Genomic DNA, 24,048 nt, shown 5'->3' with positions numbered 1-24,048 from the left:
GTGTGATGCATGTAATGCACGAGGAACATGTGATAGGGCATGCCATGAACGATGAATATGAGATTGGTCAGAGCTTGAGTCTCTGAGTTTATGCATGATCATGACTGTGTAGAAACTGTTTAGTAAGCATGCTGAATGCCCTATTCTTGGATAATTGGCATATGATACATATTGATAGCATTGCTTACTTGTGTATGGACTGAATACAGAATCGACAAAAGTGTTAGTATCAGCTGTGAGGCTGTGACTTATTTGTCAGGCTCGGCAGTGTTACTGGACACAGGTCAGGAAGCGCTGACTTACTTGTCAGAACGGCCTTAGCGTGAATCACGCAAGCCAACAGAGATTAGATCTAATCGATTACTAGCATTGAATGACTCAAGGAGCATTAATGCCTGACCGACCCTGAGGGTCGATGAATAAACAGAGCTTGAAGGCCAGTGGCTTACCTATCAGCCACTCTCTTGCTAGAAAACAGAGCTTGAAGGCCAGTGGCTTACCTATCAGCCACTCTCTTGCTAGAAAATAGAGCTTGAAGGCCAGTGGCTTACCTATCAGCCACTCTCTTGCTAGAAAACAGAGCTTGGAGGCTAGTGGCTTACTTAACAGCCACTCTCCCGCTAAAAGACAGAGCTTGGAGGCTGGTGGCTTACTTAACAGCCACTCTCCCGCTACGAAACAGAGCTTGGAGGCTGGTGGCTTACTTAACAGCCACTCTCCCGCTTGAATCATGTGATGTGCACCCATTGGTTTGAAAGCTTTATATTCAGTGTGATTATAATGATAATCATTTGATAATGTTTATGAAAAGTGTTATGTTTTCTTGCTGGGCTTCGGCTCACGGGTGCTATGTGGTGCAGGTAAAGGCAAGAGGAAGCTGGACCACCCTTGAGTTGGAGAGCTTAGGTGATGACGTGTACATATGCGGCTGCTCGACCGCCACGGTCGAGGTTTAAAGTGGAACTAGGGTTGAACCCTGTTTTGCCGCTTAGAACGGCCTGTTGTAAATATTTTCTGTAATAAACTCTGAATTGTATTTTCGGGATCTCAATGTATATGTTAAACGTTCTAGTGAAACGTTATATCTTAACCAAAATGTTTAATCCCTAAACCGCTAATCATACTTAGATCACGATTTTGGCCAAATGTCTCGATTAGCGAGTTTAGCACTATTTACAAGGCACACCGTAACGGTCCCAGGAGTTGGGGCGTTACAGGTTTTGTGTTTTTAAGTTAGAAAGTTTTAGTAATTGAAATGGGTTCTTGATGGGTTTCTAGCCTAGGTTTTAGCTGGGTTGTGTTGTTGGAATCTTGTGGGAAGTTTTTGGATAATTGAGTTGTGGATTTGAGGTGGTTTTGAGTGAGTTCGCATGAGGTTTGAGAGTTAAAAATGGAGGTTTTTCTGGGTTCGAAGGGATCGGGTCGTGACATAGTTCTTGGTGAGCCACGGCCCTTCGAAGCTGATGGGTGCTGAGGAAGGAGGGTGGGCCGCGACCCTTACCTGTTTTTGTGCTTTGGGAGGCCTCTGGTTGGGGCCATGCCGTGGCATGGATGACTAATGCCGCAGCCCTTAAGGAATTTTGGGATTTTGAGATTCTAGGCTTGGTAATTTAACCTAGGGTGCCCGAGATAGAATCTTTTACCATGTTTGGTGAAGTTCAATGTTCCAGAGATTAGAACTTTGTCTAGAAGCTCATTTAAGTTTGTTGATGGTATCCTTCACCTTGATTGTGACTAGGTGATTAAAGGTAAGGCTCGGGAACAGATCGTGCTTGAGGAGCGTTGCTCATAATCAATAACCGCAAAGATTAAAGGTAAGAAAACTGTACCTAGTTGAATATCTGTAATGGGACTAAGGGTTCCCTATTGTGTATGCTTGAAAGGATGGTATTATGCCATGAAAGATAATTAGTGAACCAATGCTCTAAGAGTGCCAAGGGTTACACTAGCGCACAGAGCGCGGCTTGGCCACTAGTAGCCGAGGACAGCTTAATATGCACTGAGCTCGGTTTAAGCGGGCCGGAGTCAGTAGGGTAAACAGAGGGTGCGGCCTAAGTTGTCGACCTTGATTATTATGTGGTGTGAATGTTATAAGTGATTGATTGCATCCATGATTATGAATATATGTTGAATGATTAATGTGGATTATTTGATGAGAGTTCATGCTTAGTGAATTCACTATCTGCTGTTATTGTTTGTGTTGTACATCATGTTTTCTTGCTGGGCCTTGGCTCATGGGTGCTACATGGTGCAGGTAAAGGCAAGGACAAGCTTGATCAGCCTTGATTTGGAGAGCTCTGCGAGCGGAATGTACATGGCCAGCTGCTCAGCCGCCACGGTTGAGGTTTAGGCAGGGACGCGAGACCCATAAATTGTTCATTTTGCTTTAGTATGGCTGACAGTTGTCTGTATTTTTGGGAGTCTGTAATCCAACTTTTAAATTCTGTTTCTTTTGGGATCCCATGTATATAACCACTTAATTATAAAAAATGAAACTTTTGAGACCAAAACCTTTTTAACCCTAGCTCATACTTGTTTAGTGACACGCTTTTAAATTAATGACTTGATTAGCAAGTCTTGCACCTTTATAAGTACACAGTATAGCGGTCTTTGCTATCCAGGGCGTTACATCGTGGCCCACTTGGGCTGTTTTGGCCATCTAAGATATATTCCATTAACGAACAAATACAACTGCTATAAGAGTACGAATGGTAGTTAATTTTGCAACGGGAACAAAAGTTTCCTCACAATCCTTACCTTACTGCTGAGAAAATTCCTTTGCCACCATCGGACTTGATCTTGACTTTATAGAACAAATAGTATACGTTTACCAAAAGGTAAAGGTACCAAATCCCAAGAATCTGTCTTTTGCAAAGCTGAAAGTGATAATTTTGCAAAATAGACAAAGGAGATTTGAGAGAGAATCAAAAGGGAGGCTAGGTTTTCATTATGTCGAAAGAGATGAAAATAAGAGTACAAGAGCAACAAAATATATAGCCAAAATAATGAGAGGCTAAAAGACTAAACTACCCTTACATAATAATAAAAATTATATTATTAACATCCCCCCTCATACTCACGATGCATTTGCGAGAAGCATCGAGAGTTTGCTAACTAAGAAATGAAAACGAGAAATAGTATGAGCCTTCGTAAACAAGTCGGCAATCTGCGTAGCAGAAGTGACAAATGGTAAATTGATGGTCCCATTCTAATAGTGGTGACGAGTAAGATGACAATCTATCTCAATATGTTTCGTGCGCTCATGAAAAACGGAGTTGCGAGTAATCTGAAAAGCACTAACATTGTCACAATGCATCGGAGTGGGATCTGAGAGAATAACACCCATATAGCATGTAACCAATGCAACCAAACAATTTCAGCGGTATTGGAGGCCATGACACGATATTCTTCTTCTGTAGATGATCGAGAGACAACAGTCTGTTTTTTACTCTTCCAAGAAATAAGAGAATCTCCCAAAAATATACAAAAACATGTGGTAGATTTGCGATCAGTACAATCACCACCCCAATCTGCATCTGAGTAGGCACGTAAATCTAAAGTAGACGTAGATGGAAAAAGCAGACTCTGAAATTGAGTTCCCCGAAGATATCGAAGAATACAAAGCACAGCTACCCAATGAACGGTAGTGGGAGATGCAACAAACTGACTGACAATGTGAACTGCATAAGCGATGTCTGGCCTGGTGATAGTAAGGTACACTAAGCTACCAACCAGAGTGCGATATAGAGAGGGATCTGACAAGGCGACACCATCAGATGAAGAATAGCTGGCATTAAGCTCAAGAGGGGTATCAACAGTGCGAGCATCAGAGAGACGAGCCTGATCGAGAATGTCAGCAATGTACTTAGATTGAGAAAGAAGATAACCACGAGGAGAGTAAGCTACTTCTATCCCTAAAAAGTACCGTAGGGAACCCAAATCTTTCATCTCAAATTCATGAGTCAAGTGCGTTTTCAACTTCGTTATCCCATTTGCATCATCACCGATGATAATCATATCATCAACATATAAAGAGAGTAAAGTGCGGCCAGAAGAAGTACACCTAACAAAGAGAGCTGAATCATGTGCACTAGGATGGAAGCCGAGAGAAGTAATCACGATGGAGAATTTTTCAAATCAAGCTCGGGGAGCTTGTTTAAGCCCATAAAGAGCCTTCTTCAATCTGCAAACTTCTCTTAAATTATGAGGAACACCTGTTGGAGGAACCATGTAAACTTCTTCTTAAAGAGTCATGTTCAAGAAGGCGTTTTTAACGTCCATTTGAGTAATGGACCACTGTCGAGCAGACGCAACAGCAATGAGAGTACGAATAGTAGTATGTTTGGAAACTGGAGCGAAAGTTTCCTCATAATCCATCCCATACTCCTGAACAAATCCTTTAGCAATCAAACGAGCTTTGTACCGCTCTACTGACCCATCAGACTTAGTCTTGATCTTGTAATCCCAACGGGAACCAATAGCACGCTTCCCCACAGGAAGAGGAACAATATCCCAAGTACCTGATTTGTACAACACAGAGAGTTCTTCAGCCATTTCCTGCTGCCAAAGAGGGTCAAGAATAGCCTCTTTATAGGAAGAGGGCTCAGAGAGTTGGTGAATAGAAGTCAAAAAATAAGAGAAAGAATCATAATAAGTGGAGTAGACAAAATCAGGTAACTGTGTGGACTTACGAATTCTTTGAGGGTAGCGAGGAGGAGAAGGAGGAGCAGGATCCACAATCTCAGAAGCATCTTGGGTAGTAGTAGGGACAGAAGGGACTTCGACAGGCTGAGAACCGACATCTGCAGAGTTAAGAGTATCAACAGTACAAGAATCAAATGGATCAATAGGATTGAGATCAGATTTGTGTAGATTGGGGATGTCCGATGGAATAGAGTAGAAATGTATATGCTCAAGAAACACAACATGATGAGAAACATAGAGTTTTTTACTAACAAGATCATAACATCGATATCCTTTTTGACCTTCACCATAACCAAGAAATACACAAAGAGTGAAACGAGAAGTAAGCTTACTATGTTCAACATGAGGACGGAGAACAAAACAAGTTGAACCAAAGACTCTCAATGAATAATAATCAGGAGCGTGACGATAAAGTTTTTCAAAGGGAGACAGACCTGAAGTGACAGATGACGAAATTCTATTGATTGAATGAACTGCTGTCAGAATGGCTTCCCCCAAGAACTCACTAAGAACATAAGCAGACAATAAGAGAGAACGAGCAGTTTCAACAATGTGTTTGTGTTTTCTTTCGGCAACCCCATTTTGCTCTGGTGTATCGGTACAAGAGGTTTGATGTAAGGTACCATCTAAAGCAAGCAATTCAAAGAAACGATTGGAGGTATATTCACCACCCAGATCACATCGAAAACATTTGATAACAGTTTTATGTTGAGTTTTAACAAAAGCACGAAACATATGATAAATCGCAAGGAAATCAAAACGATGTTTCATAAGATAGACCCAACAAAAATGAGTATAATTATCAATAAAAGAGACATAGTAACGTGATCCACCTTTTGTTAGAACAGGTGATGGCCCCCACACATCAAAGTGAATCAAATCAAAAGGTGCAAGAGAAAAAAGGTAAAGCAGAAAATTTTGCCAATTTGCAACCACAACAATCTGAAATATCATGGGTTTGTAACTTTCCTAATGCTCCTGTGGAAGCTAAGTACTTTAAATGTGAAACAGATACATGTCCAAGATGAGAATGCCATAAATAAAAACTAGACGAAGACGAACTTCAACGAAATGAAGACAAATCGACACTAGAAGCTGCAACATCAGGAACTCTCAACTCATCTAAAATGTAAAGCTCCCCTGCCTACGGCCTGTCCCAATCAGCTTCTTGGAATGAGGATCCTGCACATAACAACAAAAATTAGAGAAAATAACTGAGAAACCAGAGTCACATAATTGACCAACAGAGACAAGATTCAAAGTAAGATTTGGAATATGATATACATCAGAGAATGACATTTTTGGAGTGCAAATCGAGCCAATCCATGCTAATGGCATGGGAGTGCCATCAGCGGTCATGACAGATACAGAGGGTGCTGATTTAATGGACAAGAAATAATTGGAATTAGGTAACATGATGTGAAGCTCCAGAATCAAGGACCCATATAGAGGAAGATATACCTGGTGTACTACTAGAAGGCAAACCTATGTATGAGGAGGTTGACATGGCATGTGGCTACGAGGCAATGAACTTATGAAACTTCTCTGTGAGTGTAGCAATCGAGGTACTAGGAGTGCTTCCAGAATCTACACGTGGAACAATAGATTCCATGTTCGAAGAAATAGAGTGAAGAGGTCGGTGCGCTTGGTTTCCAGATTTCCAGTGAGGAGACTGATTCGGTGATTGCGCCCTGTTCAACAGTTTGGGACATTGAGCCTTCCAGTGTCCCTTTTGCTTGCAAAAGTTGCATTCGTCGTAGCCAACCTTGGCTTGAGTCTTGTGTTGATTGTTGGAGGCTGGCCGATGAGGAACTGCAAAGACAGAGGGATTTGGAGAAGGAATAATCCCCCTTCCCCCCCCCCCCCTTTTATCAACACGAGACTTCAAGCGCATCTCTTCTACTAACAACTCATTAACCACCGAATCAACCGACGAAGAGGACTACGATGCAGGATTGTTCCATGAAGACCTTCAAACTCATCTCGAAAAGCCATCAAAAACTAAACCAGACGTTGTGCGTCTCTCTGAGCAATGTAAGGGGTAAATGCCCGTAACTCTGCTGATTCAGTCAAAGCAAGCTAATCCCACAGATTAGACATAGCAGAATAAAATTCCTGAATGTTCATGATATTCTATTGAAGGGCCCGAATGTCAATCTCCAACTGATACTGCTTTGCGAAATTAGACTGTGTATACAGCCTTTCTAAGTGCTCCCAAACATCCTTCGTCGTCTCATATTTCGCCAATTGGATACCAATTGATTGTTGAATCAAGTTGTTGATCCAAGTGATGATTTTGGAATTGTTAGCATACCAAAGATCCAACTGTTCTGCATAGCTCTCATCCTTATCATCCTTCGGTTTCGTGGAAGTTCCAGAAACATAACCCCACATACGTTTCCCTTTCAGAAAATTTTTCATGACATAATGCCAATACGAATAATTCTGCCCATTCAATTGCACATTGATGGACTGAAGTGAATCATCTTTTGCGCCAGCCATGACGAACAATCGAAATCCAAATAGACAGAACAAAGTGCAAAATCCCCAAGATTGGTGCAAAAACCTCAAAATCAAAGCCAAAGACAGAGCCAAATTTCTAAAAAAAAAAATAGACAGTTGGATCAATTTCAAAATCAGAGTTGCGCAATGAAAGCTTGGTGGGCCCATAACCCACAGGTCCCAGGATCGGAACCTGGCTCTGATACCATGATAATTTTGCAAAATAGACAAAGGAGATTTGAAAGAGAATCAAAAGGGAGGCTAGGTTTTCATTATTTTGAAAGAGATGAAAATAAGAGTACAAGAGCAACAAAATATATAGCAAAAATAATGAGAGGCTAAAAGACTAAACTACCCTTACATAATAATAAAACTTATATTATTAACAGAAAGTTCCTTATTCATAGCACGCTGCCAATACTTTTTTGTTTGACTAATGAGTTGGGACCTTGCATACTTTTTTAGCTAGCCCAATCCCATGATTCTTCTTAAATTTTTATCCACAACTAAGTTTTGCAAACTAATTTACGAATACACACTTGAGTCAGTATATCGAGTAATTATCAGTGAAATGAAATCTAAGTTCATTAGGATCAAAGAAAGTTAAAGCATCCATTGAAATCAGTGGCAGCAATTATTGATCTCAGTTACCAAAATTACATTTATAAACTAATGTTTGTGATTCAGTAATATTATTGTTTTAGTTGACTTTAATTTCTTCTCAAATAAAGGTCAATGAGCCTTGAAGTTGGCAAAGGCAGGGACATTGATTATAGAAAGATATAGCAGCAAGAAAAATAGAATTCAACTGAAAAGAGAACAAGTGTTGATCAAATGAGTAATTTCTATTTTCTAGTTCTCAAGGACTCATAAAATTTCCCTTTTTTCCAAGAAAAAGGGTAAAAGTATATAATCTACAAAATTGTATTTCTATGAATCTATGTCAAAGCTACATATTACAATCAATTCAACTGAGATATGATATCAATGAAGATGTCTTCTCTGCAAGGAATTGTGAGTCCACCCACCGGGTGCTCATATCCGAATTCTTCTTCTGCCATACTCAGCAAGTCTTGAAATGCAAACTCATTTAGGTACGAAAGAGGTACTACATAACGCTTCTTTTGATCTTCTCCAACATAGATAGCTAAGCAGCCTTTTGGAATGGTTGCAGACTTCAAAGTTACTTCTATAATACCTGAAAGTGATCTTTGGAGAGCCTTCTTACCCTGAAAAAAGCCAGACAATCCAAATGCCATGTTGATCTTCCTTTGTATTTTTCTTTAGACGAAATATTAGAGTTCACAAAAATATTTTGTAGTATAGAATGTGAGGACTTGATGATTTAGCTGTGTGGTTATGCACCCTTATATAGATGAATGCACACATATCTAAGGCTTCTGAATAAGTTTTTCTGAAGACATTTGGGAAGGTTTGACAAATTTGCATGAGGCGTAAGCATTGGAAAGTTCACATGGCTTTGTCTTCCAAGTCATATATTAAAGTTGAGACATTTATACATGTGATCTGTCTAACCATAGAGCCCACTTCTGCTATTAGATTTGCAACAAAGAAAAACCATTGTGAAACATATATAATGAACTAGCTTATCATCCTTCTTTTTCCTTCTATATAGTTCAACCAATAAGAGCAAGAAAGTTATGAAGACAAATCCAGCTACTGGTTTCCACCTATTTGTTAAATTCCTTAATTTTGTTTTATTTTATTTTATTTAAAAAAAAAAACAGATCTCAACTTTGAGTAAGTATGAATAAGTAGAAAGGCAATACCATGTGATTACTCGATGTCTATGCTTCTTACTATACCCCATCCAACTACTTGGCTCTTTAGTGTTCACTACTCATTTGGATAAAGGAATATATATATATATTTATATACCAAATCATTTCCTAGCAAGGACATTGATTCTATGGAAACATATTTGGGTTCCTTAGCGTTTCTCGTAGATCTCTGTGTTTCCTATGCAAAAAAGACACCTTCATCCATATTATTTCTCAGTTGAATGCCAAATTATGAGTATAGAAAAATTGGATGGCAACAATGCCAGCACGATGTAAATATTTGTCCTTAGGAGCCAAAAGGAAAATGTTTCCAAGAATGATACAAATGAATGTTGCATTTCTTTTCTTTGAACAAATTATTTGGTTGAAGTATTTTTTCTTATAGAAATCTTCTCCATTTTCTTATTTTATTATAAGATCAGGGGCTCGATGTTGCATATAAAGGACGCTATTTACAATTATGAGAACTGAGATCAATAAGTATCATCTCTGTAAGATCGATGTTGCATATAAAGGACGCTAATTTTCACATCTGACTTCTGTTTCTTCTTCCATACTTAGTAATACTTAAGGCTTCGCCAACATAGATTGCAAAGTAGCCTTTTGGAATGTTTGTAGTCTTCAAATATTTACAATTCTGAGAATTGAGTCTTCTTCCATACTTAGTAGTTCTTGAAACAAAAACAATACGTAAGGCTTCTTTTGATATTCACCAACATAGATTGCAAAGTAGCCTTATCCCTTATGGAAGGTTAATGTTAGTAGGTAATACTTAACTCTTTGCCAACATAGATTGCAAAGTAGCCTTTTGGAATGTTTGTAGTATTCAAAGCTGCTCCTTTAACAATTGAAAGTGACTCTTGGCAAGCTTCTTGCCATGGACAAAATATTTTTTAATAGAGAATGTGAGAACTTGATGATTGAGCTTTGTCGTAATGTGCCTGTATATATAGATGTGTGGGAAAATCAAACTGTTTTTAGGAACATTCCTAACTTAGAATGATTCTTGTAAGGCTGTCAAATATTCAAAGATTTGACAGCTATTCTTATTCTAGGAAAGTTATTAATTTGCTAATTTATTTTCTGTATATTTGTGATTTGGGTCACACCTATCATATACTTGTATAAATATATGTTCACTGAATAGAAATAATATATAAAAAATTTCCCAATATTTGTGACTTGGTATCAGAGCCAGACCTACCTTTTCTCTCTCCGCCTTCTTCATTTCCTTCAACCACCATGTCAGATGTTACCCAAGAATCCACTCCAGCCATTCCTAATATTGTTGAATCCTCTCAAATTACCATAAATCTCACCCAGTTCAGATCACCACCATTCGCCTTAATGGTGAAATTTTAATAGAGATGGTCTCAGTCAATTCGGATGTACATGCGAGGACGTGGGAAGATGGGCTACCTAACGGGAGAGAAGAAGACTCCCAAGGAGGACGATCCGACGTACGCTGCCTGGGACACAGAGAACTCTATGGTGATGACTTGGCTTGTTAACTGTATGGAAGAAGACATCAGCTCCAACTACACACTACACCAAATGCCTATTTCCATAACACATTAATATAATACTAATAAAAAAGAGTTATGCTAGAGTATAATGGGCATTTGTGAAGAAAAAAAAACGGTAATTAAAAAGGGCACCACTTAGATTTTTTTCATTTTTTACCTCAAAATTTTTGAGACCCGATAGAAACCCAATTCTCATGTCTTTTTCCCCCCCTCTCCTTCTCATCTCTCTATTCCCTTCGCCCTAGCCGCACTCCCGTAACCACCATCATCCACAGCTCCGACCACCTAACCACCATCCTCACACCTGTTTTTCTCCGAGCCAAGCTCCAAATCTCAGGCACCCGTGAACCCAACCCCCGAACCAAGTGACCCCAGGTGCGAGCCCACCTCTGCGTGCCTTCGACCCAGTGGTCTCATCGTTCTTAGATTGAGAGAATAAGAATGAGATTGAGAGATAAACAAGGCTATGGAGCCAGAATCTGGGATTTCCACTGCTCACCGCTCGACTTCTACTGCTATAGGCCAGGTTTGTACCAATCTTTTCACGTCTTTATATATATGTATAAAGATGATAATTTTGGGGAGCGAATCTTTGTTAGATCTTGTGATGGGTTGGTGATGATGATTCTTAGTGTTGTATACTAATAACCCTTTTTGTTGCAGGAAAGGATTTGAGACCCGTGACTCGTTTTATATTGGGAATCTTTTATCTTGAGCAATTAGGTTTATTTTATTGTGTTCAAATCATTGTTTATTGTGGTGATTACGGGAATTTGAGAACCTACTGCTGGTCTGCTGGTCATTTAAATTGATGGGTTCTGTTCGTTTTTTTTATTGCAATTTTTCAGAGGAACTGCTTTTGGGGTGAGAGAATGTGGAGCAAGAGGTGAGGTTTTATGATTAGAAGTTTAATTGTGGTGTCAATTTTTGAGCATGGGGGATGCTTGTTGTGTGGTTGTTAAGGAGAAGACTATAACAAATGGGTCAACTAGTGAAATTTTGCATCGGAACATTCGATGTTCCCCAACATGGAGCTTTCGATGGGATCATAGAGGACGGGTTGCTGGAGAAGAGACTTCAATGAGTTTGTTTTCTGATGGGGTCAACAGGAATGATGGATCTGAATCTAAATTTGAATCAGCATATGTTTCAGAGGAAGGAAGTCCATTAGAACATTCTCGAAGGCATACATCCCAGAAGTCCTCATTTTCGGAGGGAGCTGCTGGGCATTCAAGAACTCCTGCCTCAGGTAATTTCCTAGAATTGCAACTACTGGCGAGGGAACTTTGCTTAGTTACATAGATGCCAACAAAAAGAATATGTGTAATTCCATATTTGAAGTTATATGAATGACCAAAAACAACACGTTTACACATGATTGTGTTCAACTAATAAAGCTTTCCATCATGTTGCTTAATATTTAAATTGTTTTTTTAACCCAGTAAGTAGCTTTAAAAATCGATGCTTTGTCAAATGGAGCTTTTTAATTTCAGTACTTTTATATGACAAATGCCTTTGATTATTTCTGTCTTTGGTTTAGTTTAGTTTGCTGTTCACTTTACTTGGTTGTTTATGTGATACTCATGCTAGTTGCTTCTATCTTTTTTATTACTGGATTTTACTGGTTTCTCTTAGGATGGGGATTTTACTGGGCGGTGGATAACTTATGGCTATCTAGAAGTTGGAAGATTGAACTTCTGAAGTTGCAAAATAATGATACAGTATTTTTGTTTCTTGATCATTCTCACCAAGTACTAAGAGGTTGTTTTTGCTTCTTTTTTTTTTCTTGATGCATTTACCAGTTGGGTAAGCGGGGTCTTGGTTCCAGAAGGCAGTGCATCTGGAGATGTTGTTACATCAGTTAAAAGGTAGGCTCTTATTTGTTATTTTTGTTTACCTATTTATGTAGTTTCTGCTTTAATAGTTGGTGTAATTTGTTTTTGTCTTTTCTGTATATATACTCTTTTGTATCATTACTTCTTTAATGAGAATTGATTCTATTGATTCAGTCACTAAGTTTGATTCTATCTGCTTTTCTGAATTCCATGGAGCAAGGAAGTTGTCTAGTTTTGCTTACCTTTATGTACATGTTTCTCTTGAAACTTTACACAAAAGTATTGTTTTATGTACATGTTCTAATTATCTGTTTATTTAATTAAACAATATCACAATCACAGTCTAAATCCATACTGATCACCTAAGCGGGTCAGGGCAATATCCATTGGTCATTATGATGTACCCAAAAACGAACAGTGTTTTTGGGAGGCGAAAGGAAAACGATCTGCGCATGATGCTGAATGCTCCGAAGAAAAATTAAACAAATACACAGAGCAAAGATGTAACTGTTGTTAGCCCTGATAAACAAGCGCAAATGACAACCCCTAATCGAAAATCACCTACTCAGGGATCAGCTAATGGTAGTTTATCACCAATTGCAGGGAAAGATTTAATTAAAATATCTGAGGGAATAGATCTTAAATATGTTCTCCATGTTCCCCAACTTCATAGTAATCTCCTGTCTGTTAGTCAATTATCCAGAGATTCTAATTGTTGTGTTATTTTCTATAAATCTCATTGTATTTTTCAGGACCGGAGCTCGAGGAAGACGATTGGCAGTGCTAGGATAAGTAATGGTCTCTACTATTTTGAGGATATTCTATCTAATAATAAAATTGCTCAAGGACTTAGTAGTATCAGTTCTTTTATTTTTTATGATCAAATAATGATTTGGCATTATAGATTGGGTCATCCTAGTTTCTCTTATTTAAAACGTTTGTTTCCTGGTTTATTTAAGAAATTAAATCCATTATCCTTTCATTGTGATAGTTGTTTACTGGCCAAGAGTCAATGTAAATCTTACATCCAAAAATCTTATTGTCCTTCTAAACCATTTTACCTTTTTCATAGTGATGTTTGGGGACCTTCTTGTAAAGAACGCCCTAGACTAATACTTACAAAACATTCGCATAACATAGTTTATAAAAGAATACCACTCATTATTAAAGTCTTAGTGGGGACTTGCTTAAAACCATGCAAGTTGGCGCCATTAGTTTTAAAAGAAAACATAAATTTTTATGCAAAGTAAAGAAACAAAATTAAATAACTGAGTCCCATTGATAATTTAGGAAAGTCTCTTAAAACAAAACATAATTTAAATGGCGTTCTACGATGATCGTTTTTCCGTCCATAGGATTACTCCACGCCATACACTCATGTGTACATGGGCCATGCACACATAATAACAGTTACACAAAACATGCAATTATTCTTAACTACACATAAAGCCATAAAAGAATAATGCTCATTTTACCTATTTTACATGCATGATCTTTTTATAAAAACCACATAGTTGAATAATAAACATAATTTTGGCCATAAAAGTGAATTTGCATGTAACATGCATACGTGGGAACATTACGTAATTGTGACGTTTTTAAAAACGATAATTCTACATTTCTTACTTTTATTGTTTAAAAATAATAGACATATAACAAGCTTTATTTTTCTTAAAATTTCCAAGTTGATTAAATTTCTCAAAACATTATTTTATTTTATAAAATAATTTGATTTAGCTTAAAAATGAATTATGTGACAATTTCATTCATTAATCTCAAATTACAAAGAATTAACCAAAAAGCTTGGAATTAATTAAAATACCTATGTTTAATATGTTTCTTTAGAAAAATAAATTTTATCATTGTGTTACATAAATGATGTGAGAAAATATATTTTTAAGTGTGGAAAATATATTTTTATTTAAATTATTTAAGACTTAGTTTTATGTAACATAAATCCATATGTGACAATTAAATAATCATTTTTAACATTTTTAAAACAAACTTTCAGCCACTATTTATTTTCTTCAAAAATCACAAATAAATAGAATCTAAATATTTTTCTCAATCAAAATAAAGGAAAATCATAACTTATCAAAATATGCATTCATACCATTTTAAAATACCATTTTTCAATATTACCATAACTTAGGAAAATAATTTGTTCCAAAAACTCATCAAATTTATTTTAGTGAAACTTACTTCACATTTTCTTACAAAAATTCCAGCAACTATTTTTATCTTTAAAAATCACCATATTCAATTTAAAAAACTCATATTTTCTCAAAAATTCAATAAAAATTATGTAGGTAATTATTTGAGTAAAATATCATTTTAATGGGACTTAAAATACCATTTTTAATTTTATAAAATTAACATAACATCAAGGACATTACTTATGCATGCAAACCATTTTTTTATCAAACTTTTATCCAATTATTTACAAAAATCAGCAAGCTTAATTTCTCATGAGATTCATCTTTTATCCAAAAAATTTCACATAAAATCATACATGTCCAAAATCTCATCATACTCTTATTATATACATAATTCTAAGAATATTACTAACATATTCACATGAAATCTTATAAAACCTATTTTTCTATTCCATTGAATCTACATATGAAATCCAACAACAATAACAATGGCAATAACATACATAAATTCATAAACACCATATTTCATATACATGCCTTTATAATAACCCTAACATATTTCTATCATTCCTCCTTTTATGCATATCAAGATTCATTGGTACAAAAATCACATACTTCTTATCATATTTCTAAAATCATCATTTGCCATTTTACATAAATTAAAGATTAAAAAAAAGAATAACCATAGCAATATAAACATAAAATATAATCCTCATTATAAACCCTATCAAATCCATTATCTCAATCATACCCATGAGCCCTTTTTAAACAAATCATATTCTCTTAAAAATACAAATCATAATCATCAATCCTACAATAATCAAACCATTAGCATCACCATCAAAACCTCAAAGATAAACCCATCAAAACCAATATATAAGCTAAGAAAGACCATTACCTCTCTTGATTGTAAAATCAAGAACACAATATGAACAACACCCAAACTTCACACCCCTTGTTCAAGCCTAGGGTTTTATTTTTGAAAACCACCATGAGGAGGAGAAAGAATCCAATGACACACAACAAATAAACAAAGTCAATAACATATAATCAAGAAAAGAGATTTGACCAACAAAAATACAAGAAAACATACTCTAGAATTGGTTCATCTTCACCTTCTTCTTCTTTCTTCCTTTCTTTCTTCTTCTCCCTCTCTCTCTACACACCACCCTCTCTCTCTCTCTAGGTCACGACAGCCACAAGGAAAAATTCCCTCCTCTTCCTTTCCTTTCCCCTTTATTCAACTCTCTCAATAAAGCCTCACCAACACAAAATGGTAAGTTTCCTTTTTCTATTTTATTTTCTCTTAATTCCTTTTATTTTTCTTTTATTATAAAAGATTGGAGTCAAATGGTAGTTTCCCAAAATGTCTATCCTCATCCAATTAACTTTTATTCTCTTAAAAGAAAAATGGAAAAAAAATATCAATCAATCCCCTAATATCTTACACTACACGTCCACCCTCTTGCCATATCCTTTATTTATTATTATTTTTTAATTTCCTTCTTATTAAAATAAAACTACCCAAAAATATCAATAAATGGCAATTATAAAATGTGTAGAAAATCCACACATGTGCACCCTATTACCATATACTATCACACACTAAAACACTAGGGTGCATCACTATCTACCATGCACCTTAGTGCATTCAACCATAGCTCACATAATTACCTCAATTGTCACACTTATTTAAAATGTAACACTAATAGTAAAATAAACATGTTACACAATTATTCACTTATTAAATTAATTAACCAAACAAACAATTAACAAATTTAAATTCAAAAGATTATACCAAACAATTCTAACAATTAAACAAACAATCAAATAAAACAACACAACAACTAAATAAAATAAACAACATTTAAATAAAACAATTCATCACACTTAACATTTAAATAAAATAAATCACAAAATTTAAATAATCTAAAAAAAAATTTGGTGCACTATACTTCTAAGGTCACCACAATTTCTGGTAAAAAATGGTTTGTTACATTTATAGACGACCATACTCGTCTTTGTTGGGTTTACCTAATGAAAGAAAAATCTGAAGTGGAAAATTTTTTTACCGATTTTTATTCTATGATTGAAAGCCAATTTCAAACTAAAATCAGCATTTTAAGATCTGATAATGGTACATAATATTTTAATAAAATTATGGGCATTTTTTTAAGTGGAAAAGGCATATTACATCAATCTTCCTAACCTGACACCCCTGAACAAAATGGCTTGGCTGAACGCAAAAATAAACATTTGTTAGAAGTTGCTAGGGCTATGATGTTTTACATGAATATGCCTAAATATTTGTGGGGAGATGTTGTACTTACTGCCTCTTATTTGATTAACAAGATGCCTGCTCGTGTTTTACAGCACACAACTCCTTTATCTTGTTTCAAAAAAGTTTTTCCTAATTCTCGGGTTTATTCTGAATTACCCTTAAAAAAATTTGGTTGTACTGCCTATGTACACATTCCTAAAAGGTCTAGGTCTAAACTTGAACCAAGAGCTGAAAAATGTGTTTTTCTTGGGTATCCCTCTAATAAAAAAGGATATAAGTGTTTTAATCCTCTTACAAAAGAAATTTATATTTCAATGGATGTTTCTTTCCTGGAAACTACTCCATATTTTCAGAAAAATTTAATTCAGGGGGAGAATTTAGAAGAATCAAATTTTTGGGAACTTGTTCCTTTACTGAATATTATATTGGATGCTTCTCCTTCTCTTAAAGATGTTCAAACTATTGAAATTGAATCTGAAATTGGTCTGTCAGATAAAGAAATACTACGATTGATTAAAAATCGTCAAAATCTTGAGCCTGTGGTTTATACTAGAAAGAATGTCATTGAAAGAAATAAAGACCAGCAACTCATCTCAGAACCTGATCAATCTGAAGCCCTGAGTGATGGTCATCTGAATACTCCAAGTAATAATTCTCATTCTATTCATCCTTTGCCTCCAAGTGTTACTAATCCTGAATCCAAGCCTTCTATAGAAATAGCACCAAGAAACATTAACTCAGATCTGCACCTTCCTATTTCCATTAGAAAAGGGACCCGAGCCTGTACTAAATACCCTATTGCCAAATATATTTCATATAACAAACTGTCTGAAACTCATAGAGCATTTACCACAAATATTTCAGACCTTGTTGTGCCTAGAAACATACAGGAAGCACTAGAGGAATCAGCTTGGAAATTAGCAGTGTTTGAAGAAATGAATGCCTTAAAAAAGAATTATACTTGGGGGATGGTTGAGCTACCTAAGAAGAAAAAAGTTGCAGGCTAGAAGTGGGTTTTTACAGTAAAAACCAAAACCGATGGGAGTATTGAGAGATATAGAGCTAGGCTTGTTGCAAAAGGCTTCACTCAAACCTATGGGATAGATTATCAAGAAACATTTGCTCCTGCAGCAAAAATAAACTCTATCCGAGTGCTTCTTTCCCTTGCAGTGAACTCTAATAGGTTGTTACATCAATTAGATGTAAAAAATGCATTTCTTAATGGAGATCTGGAAGAAGAGGTATTTATGAGTCCTCCTCCAGGCTTTGAGAAGAGTTTTGAAGGGGGGGAAAGTGTGCAAACTGAAGAAGTCCTTGTACGGACTTAAACAATCTCCAAGAAAATGGTTCGAGCATTTTGGAAAGGTGATAAAACACAATGGGTACACTCAAAGTCAAGCTGATCATACTATGTTTTATAAACATTCAAAGGAAGGTAAAGTTGCTATCTTAATTGTTTACGTAGATGATATTGTGCGAACAGGGAGTGATCATTGTGAACTAGAAGCTCTAAAGAAGAAGTTGGCTGAAGAATTTGAAATCAAGGACTTGGGTGCATTAAAATACTTTCTTGGGATGGAGTTTGCTAGGTCCAAAGAAGGTATCTTTGTAAATCAGCGTAAATATGTCCTTGATCTTCTGAATGAGACTGTTTTGTTGGGGTGTAAGCCCGCTGAAACACCGGTTGAACCACACGAAAAATTACAACCCGCTCAAGAGGAGAATGTAAAGGATAGAGAGTGCTATCAAAGGCTGGTTGGAAGACTGATTTATCTATCTCACATGCGTCCAGATATAGCATTCGCAGTGAGTATGATAAGTCAGTTTATGCACTCACCTGGACCGAAACACTTCAAAGTTGTTTACAGAATTTTGAGATACTTAAAGGGAACACCTGGGAAAGGACTTATGTTCAAACCACGGGGTCATCTACAAATTGAGACTTATACAGATGCGGATTGGGCTGGTAGTGTAGTAGATAGAAGGTCTACCTCAGGCTACTGTTCCTTTGTTGGAGGTAACTTAGTTACATGGAGAAGTAAAAAGCAGAGTGTGGTTGCTAGAAGTAGTGTTGAAGCAGAATTTCGAGTTGTTGCTCAAGGCATTTGTGAGATCTTGTGGATAAGAAGGCTACTTGAAGAATTGAAGGTATCATAGTCATCTCCTATGAAGTTGTATTGTGATAACAAGGCTGCTATCTCAATTTCACACAATCCAGTTTTGCATGATCGTACAAAACATGTGGAAGTGGAAAGCATTTTATTAAGGAGAAAATAGAGGATGGTTCAGTGTGTATGACTTATATTCCTACTGAACAACAAGTAGCTGATGTATTCACAAAAAAATTGTTTAAAAAACAATTTGATTTTTTGAATAGCGAGCTGACTATGGAGGATATTCTTAAACCAGCTTGAGGGGGAGTGTGGGAAAATCAAATTGTTTTTAGGAACATTCCTAACTTAGAATGATTCTTGTAAGGCTGTCAAATATTCAAAGATTTGACAGCTATTCTTATTCTAGGAAACTTATTAATTTGCTAATTTATTTTCTATATATTTGTGATTTGGTTCACACCTATCATATACTTGTATAAATATATGTTCACTAAATAGAAATAATATATAAAAAATTTCCCAATATTTGTGACTAGATGAATGGTTCTCAAGCAATTAATTTGGTTGGAATTAGAAAAGAAACATAAGTATTTCAATCTTCACATGGTTTTGTCTTCTGATCATACATGGACACTTGGTGGTTTTGACTGTGACATACATAGACATCAAACCAGGTGAAAAACCTACAAGGAAACCCCACTTGAAACATATGATATGCAGCAAAGAGAAACCATTTTGGAACATATCTGATCACCTAATGCACCCTCCAACTAACAATGTTTTTCTTTTGTGGCTTTCAAATAAGTCGGCTTTCAACTTTGAATCAATAATAATGAGCTGGAAGACACAACCATGTGATTGCTCAAAGATTATGCCACTCACTAGACCCCATCTCCTTAATCAGCACCATTCATTTCCACACAACAGAGTTATCTTCTCTACATTTCTCATCAAGGGTATTGATTATATATACTCATAAGATTGAGTACTTTAGCACCTTAACTCCTCACGTTCTCAAGTACTAGAGCTTTCTTTTGCAGAACTTTGAGATCTCTCTCTTTGCTTACACTTCTTCGTTTAGAGACTTCAACAATCATGGGTTTTCATTTTCCTGGCATAGTTCATGCTAAGAAACTTATTCAGAGGCCTTTTTCTAGTGCAAAAGATGTCCCAAAAGGCTATTTGGCAGTTTATGTTGGGAAGAACAAAATGACAAGATTTATGATCCTTGTGTCATACTTGAATCATCCTTCATTCCAAGAATTGTTGTGTCAAGCCGAAGAAGAATTCGGATTTGATCATCCAATGGGTGCTCTAACAATCCCCTGCAGTGAAGATGCTTTCAACAATCTTATTTCTAGCTTCAATTTATGATGATGGGTATAGATAGATGCTAACTACTGACAAAAATGATTGTTACAATTTTGTATGGCAAACAATGCCAATACTATCACCATGTAAATACTTTCTTTAGGGACTGAAATGAAAATATCCCTGAGAATGATACAAATGAAACTACCAAAGGTTTTCTTCAATGAATTGTGTTATTTATGTTTTAATCTCTTTGTATTAAGATCTAGAATCCTTGTTCTTCTTCTTGTTCTATATTGGTCTGCAAAATAGTAATGCGAAATTGTGAATTTGGCACTTCAAAATAGTCATTAATTTTAGTTTTGAGTCGACCAAACAGATCAAAGAGCACCTCAAGACTGTTATGATACATTTTTCAAAAATTGAGTTTTGGCACATAACATAATATAAAGAAGTGTGACAGCAGCCTCTTCTTGCCTTCAATAAAAGAAACGTTTATAGATTTATAGTGACACAACAGTACAGTTGGAAGTTATTATTTCACCAGCTGATTTGGATGAAGCAGAGAGCAAATTTTGGTTCTACTCTTAGACAAAGTTGCCTCTTTATTATTGGTAGAAGCTGCTTGCTCCTCCTAAGCGAAATGAAACACATATTGTAGTACTTTGCCTTGTGAGTTTGTTTGTTTTAGGCTTATTATATTCTACTTTTTCTCATATCATCTCTAGTCCCTACAATGAAAATTTAACTCAAGAGGTGTATAATTTGGAGTTATGATTAAGAAACAAAATTTGCAAACTAATTGAGTTATACACACACACACACACACACTTGAGTTAGTATATCAAGTAATTATCAGTAAAATGAAAGCCAACTGGAGTAGTAACAGAAAGAAAGTAAAAACATCCATTAAAATCCGTGCCTTCATTTTGGCATAAATTATTGATCTCAGTTATAAATTTATATGTATAAGCAATGTTATTGTTTGTGATTTAGTAATATTATTGTTTTAGCTGATTCTAGATTCTTCTCAAATAAAGGCCAGGGAGCTTTGAAGTTGGCAAAGAGAGAGACATTGAATAGAAAGAGATATAGTAGCAAGAAAAATGGAATTCAACCGAAAAGTGAACAAGTGTTAATCAAATGAGTAATTTCTATTTTCTAGTTCTCAAGGACTCAAAAAATTTCCCTTTTTTCCAAGAAAAAGGGTAAAAGTATATAATCTACAAAATTGTATTTATGTGAATCTATGTCAAAGCTACATATTACAATTAATTCAACTGAGATATGATATCAATGAATATGTCTTCTCTGCAAGGATTGTGAGTCCATCCATCGGGTGCTCATATCCGAATTCTTCTTCTGCCATACTCAGCAATTCTTGAAATGCAGGCTCATTTAGGTACGAAAGAGGTACTACATAATGCTTCTTTTGATCTTCTCCAACATAGATAGCTAAGTAGCCTTTTGGAATGGTTGCGTACTTCAAGGTTACTTATTTGATGCCTGAAAGTGATCTTTGGAGAGCCTTCTTACCCTGAACAAAGCCGGACAATCCAAATGCCATGTTGATCTTCTTTTATATTTTTCTTTAGAAGAAGTATTAGAGTTCACAAAAATATTTTGTAGTAGAGAATAGGAGGACTTGATGAATTAGCTGTGTGGTTATGCACCCTTATATAGATGAATGGACTGTTGGAATGCACACATATCTAAGGCTTCTGAATAAGTGGCTCTGAAGACATTTGGGAAGGTTTGACAAATTTGCAAGAGACATAAGTGGACACTTGGTTGTGACTGTGACATATCTATAGACATCACCAGGTGAACAACCTACAAAGGAACCCCACTTGAAACAGAAGATATCCAACAAAGAGAAACCATTTTGGAACATATGTAATCAACTAATGCATCCTTCAACTAATACTTTTTTATTTTGTGGGTTTCAAATAAGTCGGTTTTCAACTTTGAACCAATAATAATGAGAAGGAAGACACAACCATGTGATTGCTCAAAGATTATGCCACTCACTAGACCCATCTCACTAATTGCCTCTTCAATCTCCATCATTGATTTCCACACAAGAGCTATCTTCTCTACATTTTTCATCAAGGGTATTGATTATATATACTCATAAGACTAGGTTCTTTAGCATCTCAACTCCTCACATTCTTAAGTAATAGAGCTTTCTTTTGCAAAACTTTTAGAGCTCTTTCTTTGCTTACACTTTCTTCCTTCATCTCTACCTTAGAGACTTAAACAAACATGGGTTTTCGTTTTCCCGGCGTAGTTCACGCGAAGCAACTTATTCAGAGGTCTTTTTCTAGTGCAAAAGATGTTCCAAAAGGCTATTTGGTAGTTTATGTTGGGGAGAACAAAATGACAAGATTTGTGATCCCAATATCATACTTGAACCATCCTTCATTCCAAGAATTGCTATGTCAAGCTGAAGAGGAATTTGGATTTGATCATCCAATGGGTGCTCTAACAATTCCTTGTAGTGAAGATGCTTTCATCAATCTTGTTTCTAGCTTAAATTAATGTCTAATGAATGATGATTAGTATAGATAGATGCTAACTATTGACAAAAATGATTGTTACAATTTTTGTATGGAAAACAATGCCAATACCATCACCATGTAAATATTTTTCATTGGGGAATAAAATAAAAATGTCCCTGAGAATGATACAAATGAAACTGCTAAAGTTTTTCTTCAACAAATTGTTTTATTTGTGTTTTATTCTCTTCATATTAAGATCTAGAATCTTTTTCCTTCTTCTTGCTTTATGTTGATATGCAAAGTAATCTGCGAAACAACGAATTTGGCACTTCAAAATAGTCATTTTAGTTTTGAGTTGTCAGACCAAACAGATCATAGAACTCTGATTTACCAAATTTACAGTGAGCCATTTTCTTGGAGAATGAAACTGTACAATTTCATTACTCTATTATTACATAAATAAATTTCTTGTAAGAAGTTCAATCTTTTTAATAAATTTCTTGAAATTCTCTCATTTCTTTCTACACCTCTCATCACTTGATTTCACATATTCCCCAACCGAATTTAGGCAAGTCATTAGACTTCACTTGTTGACACAGTTCCATAGGTGATAATTATGCAAATATTGCACAATCTATAGAACTCAAAGAGAAAGTGTTGACCACAGATTTGGCCAACGACGTGTAGACATCAAAACGACAATAAACCTTCAAGAGAAAAATATGACACAGATAATTTTTATAGTGGTTCAGCCCCAATGTGTTGGTAATAGCCTAGTCCACTTAGAGTTATGATTATAAACCTACACTCAAGATCAGATGAACCTGAGTCAACTGAGTTTCTTCAGTGTAGATGAAAAGAATACAATATTTCTCTCAAGATACAAATACTCTCTTAGGAAAATTAGAATCTGAATCCTCTCTATGATGCCATGAGCTTTGTATTTATAAGCCCATGATTGTACAAACGCAGTCCTTCATAATCGGGATCTTTCTGTTATTCTTTCAATATTTAATTACTAATAACATCTAAAATACAACAATATGCGATTCTTTGGGATAATATGAGAGATTCCCGTGCAGGTATGACCAATTCTAGCTGAAGCCGTTACTAGGATCTCTTGCGCAGCAATGATCTGTTTAGTCGGTCCACATCACACCCAAAAGGAAAACTGGAGGGCCAAATCACTTTATCGGTCGGCCAAGACAAGTGACTAGTCGGCCAAACACATGTCTGGTCGGCCAAACACTTGACTGGTTGGACAAGCACCTGACTGGTCGGACAAGCACTTGACTGGTTGGTCAAGACACTTGACT

The 24,048-nt window shown here is 35.9% G+C and overlaps 2 protein-coding genes across 2 annotated transcripts; one reads left to right on the top strand and one right to left on the bottom strand.

The window, feature by feature from the left end:
• Window positions 1–3,208: 3,208 nt before the first annotated feature.
• Window positions 3,209–4,230, bottom strand: LOC133792523 (secreted RxLR effector protein 161-like). Its single transcript, XM_062230432.1, has 3 exons — window positions 4,192–4,230; window positions 3,522–3,840; window positions 3,209–3,327 (listed from the first exon to the last, which is right to left on the bottom strand). Exons 1-3 carry the CDS (start codon window positions 4,228–4,230, stop codon window positions 3,209–3,211), a joined length of 477 nt encoding a protein of 158 aa, XP_062086416.1.
• Window positions 4,231–22,484: 18,254 nt separating this feature from the next.
• Window positions 22,485–22,920, top strand: LOC133789050 (auxin-induced protein 15A-like). The gene has a single exon (XM_062226762.1). It carries the CDS (start codon window positions 22,497–22,499, stop codon window positions 22,770–22,772), a length of 276 nt encoding a protein of 91 aa, XP_062082746.1. The 5' UTR covers window positions 22,485–22,496; the 3' UTR covers window positions 22,773–22,920.
• The last annotated feature ends 1,128 nt before the right edge of the window (window positions 22,921–24,048 follow it).

The sequence above is a fragment of the Humulus lupulus genome, chromosome 7 (genome assembly GCF_963169125.1).
Source record: "Humulus lupulus chromosome 7, drHumLupu1.1, whole genome shotgun sequence".
NCBI classification, from domain to species: Eukaryota; Viridiplantae; Streptophyta; class Magnoliopsida; order Rosales; family Cannabaceae; genus Humulus; species Humulus lupulus.
Note: the sequence above shows the minus strand (reverse complement) of the source record. Positions and strands in the feature narration are given on the sequence as shown.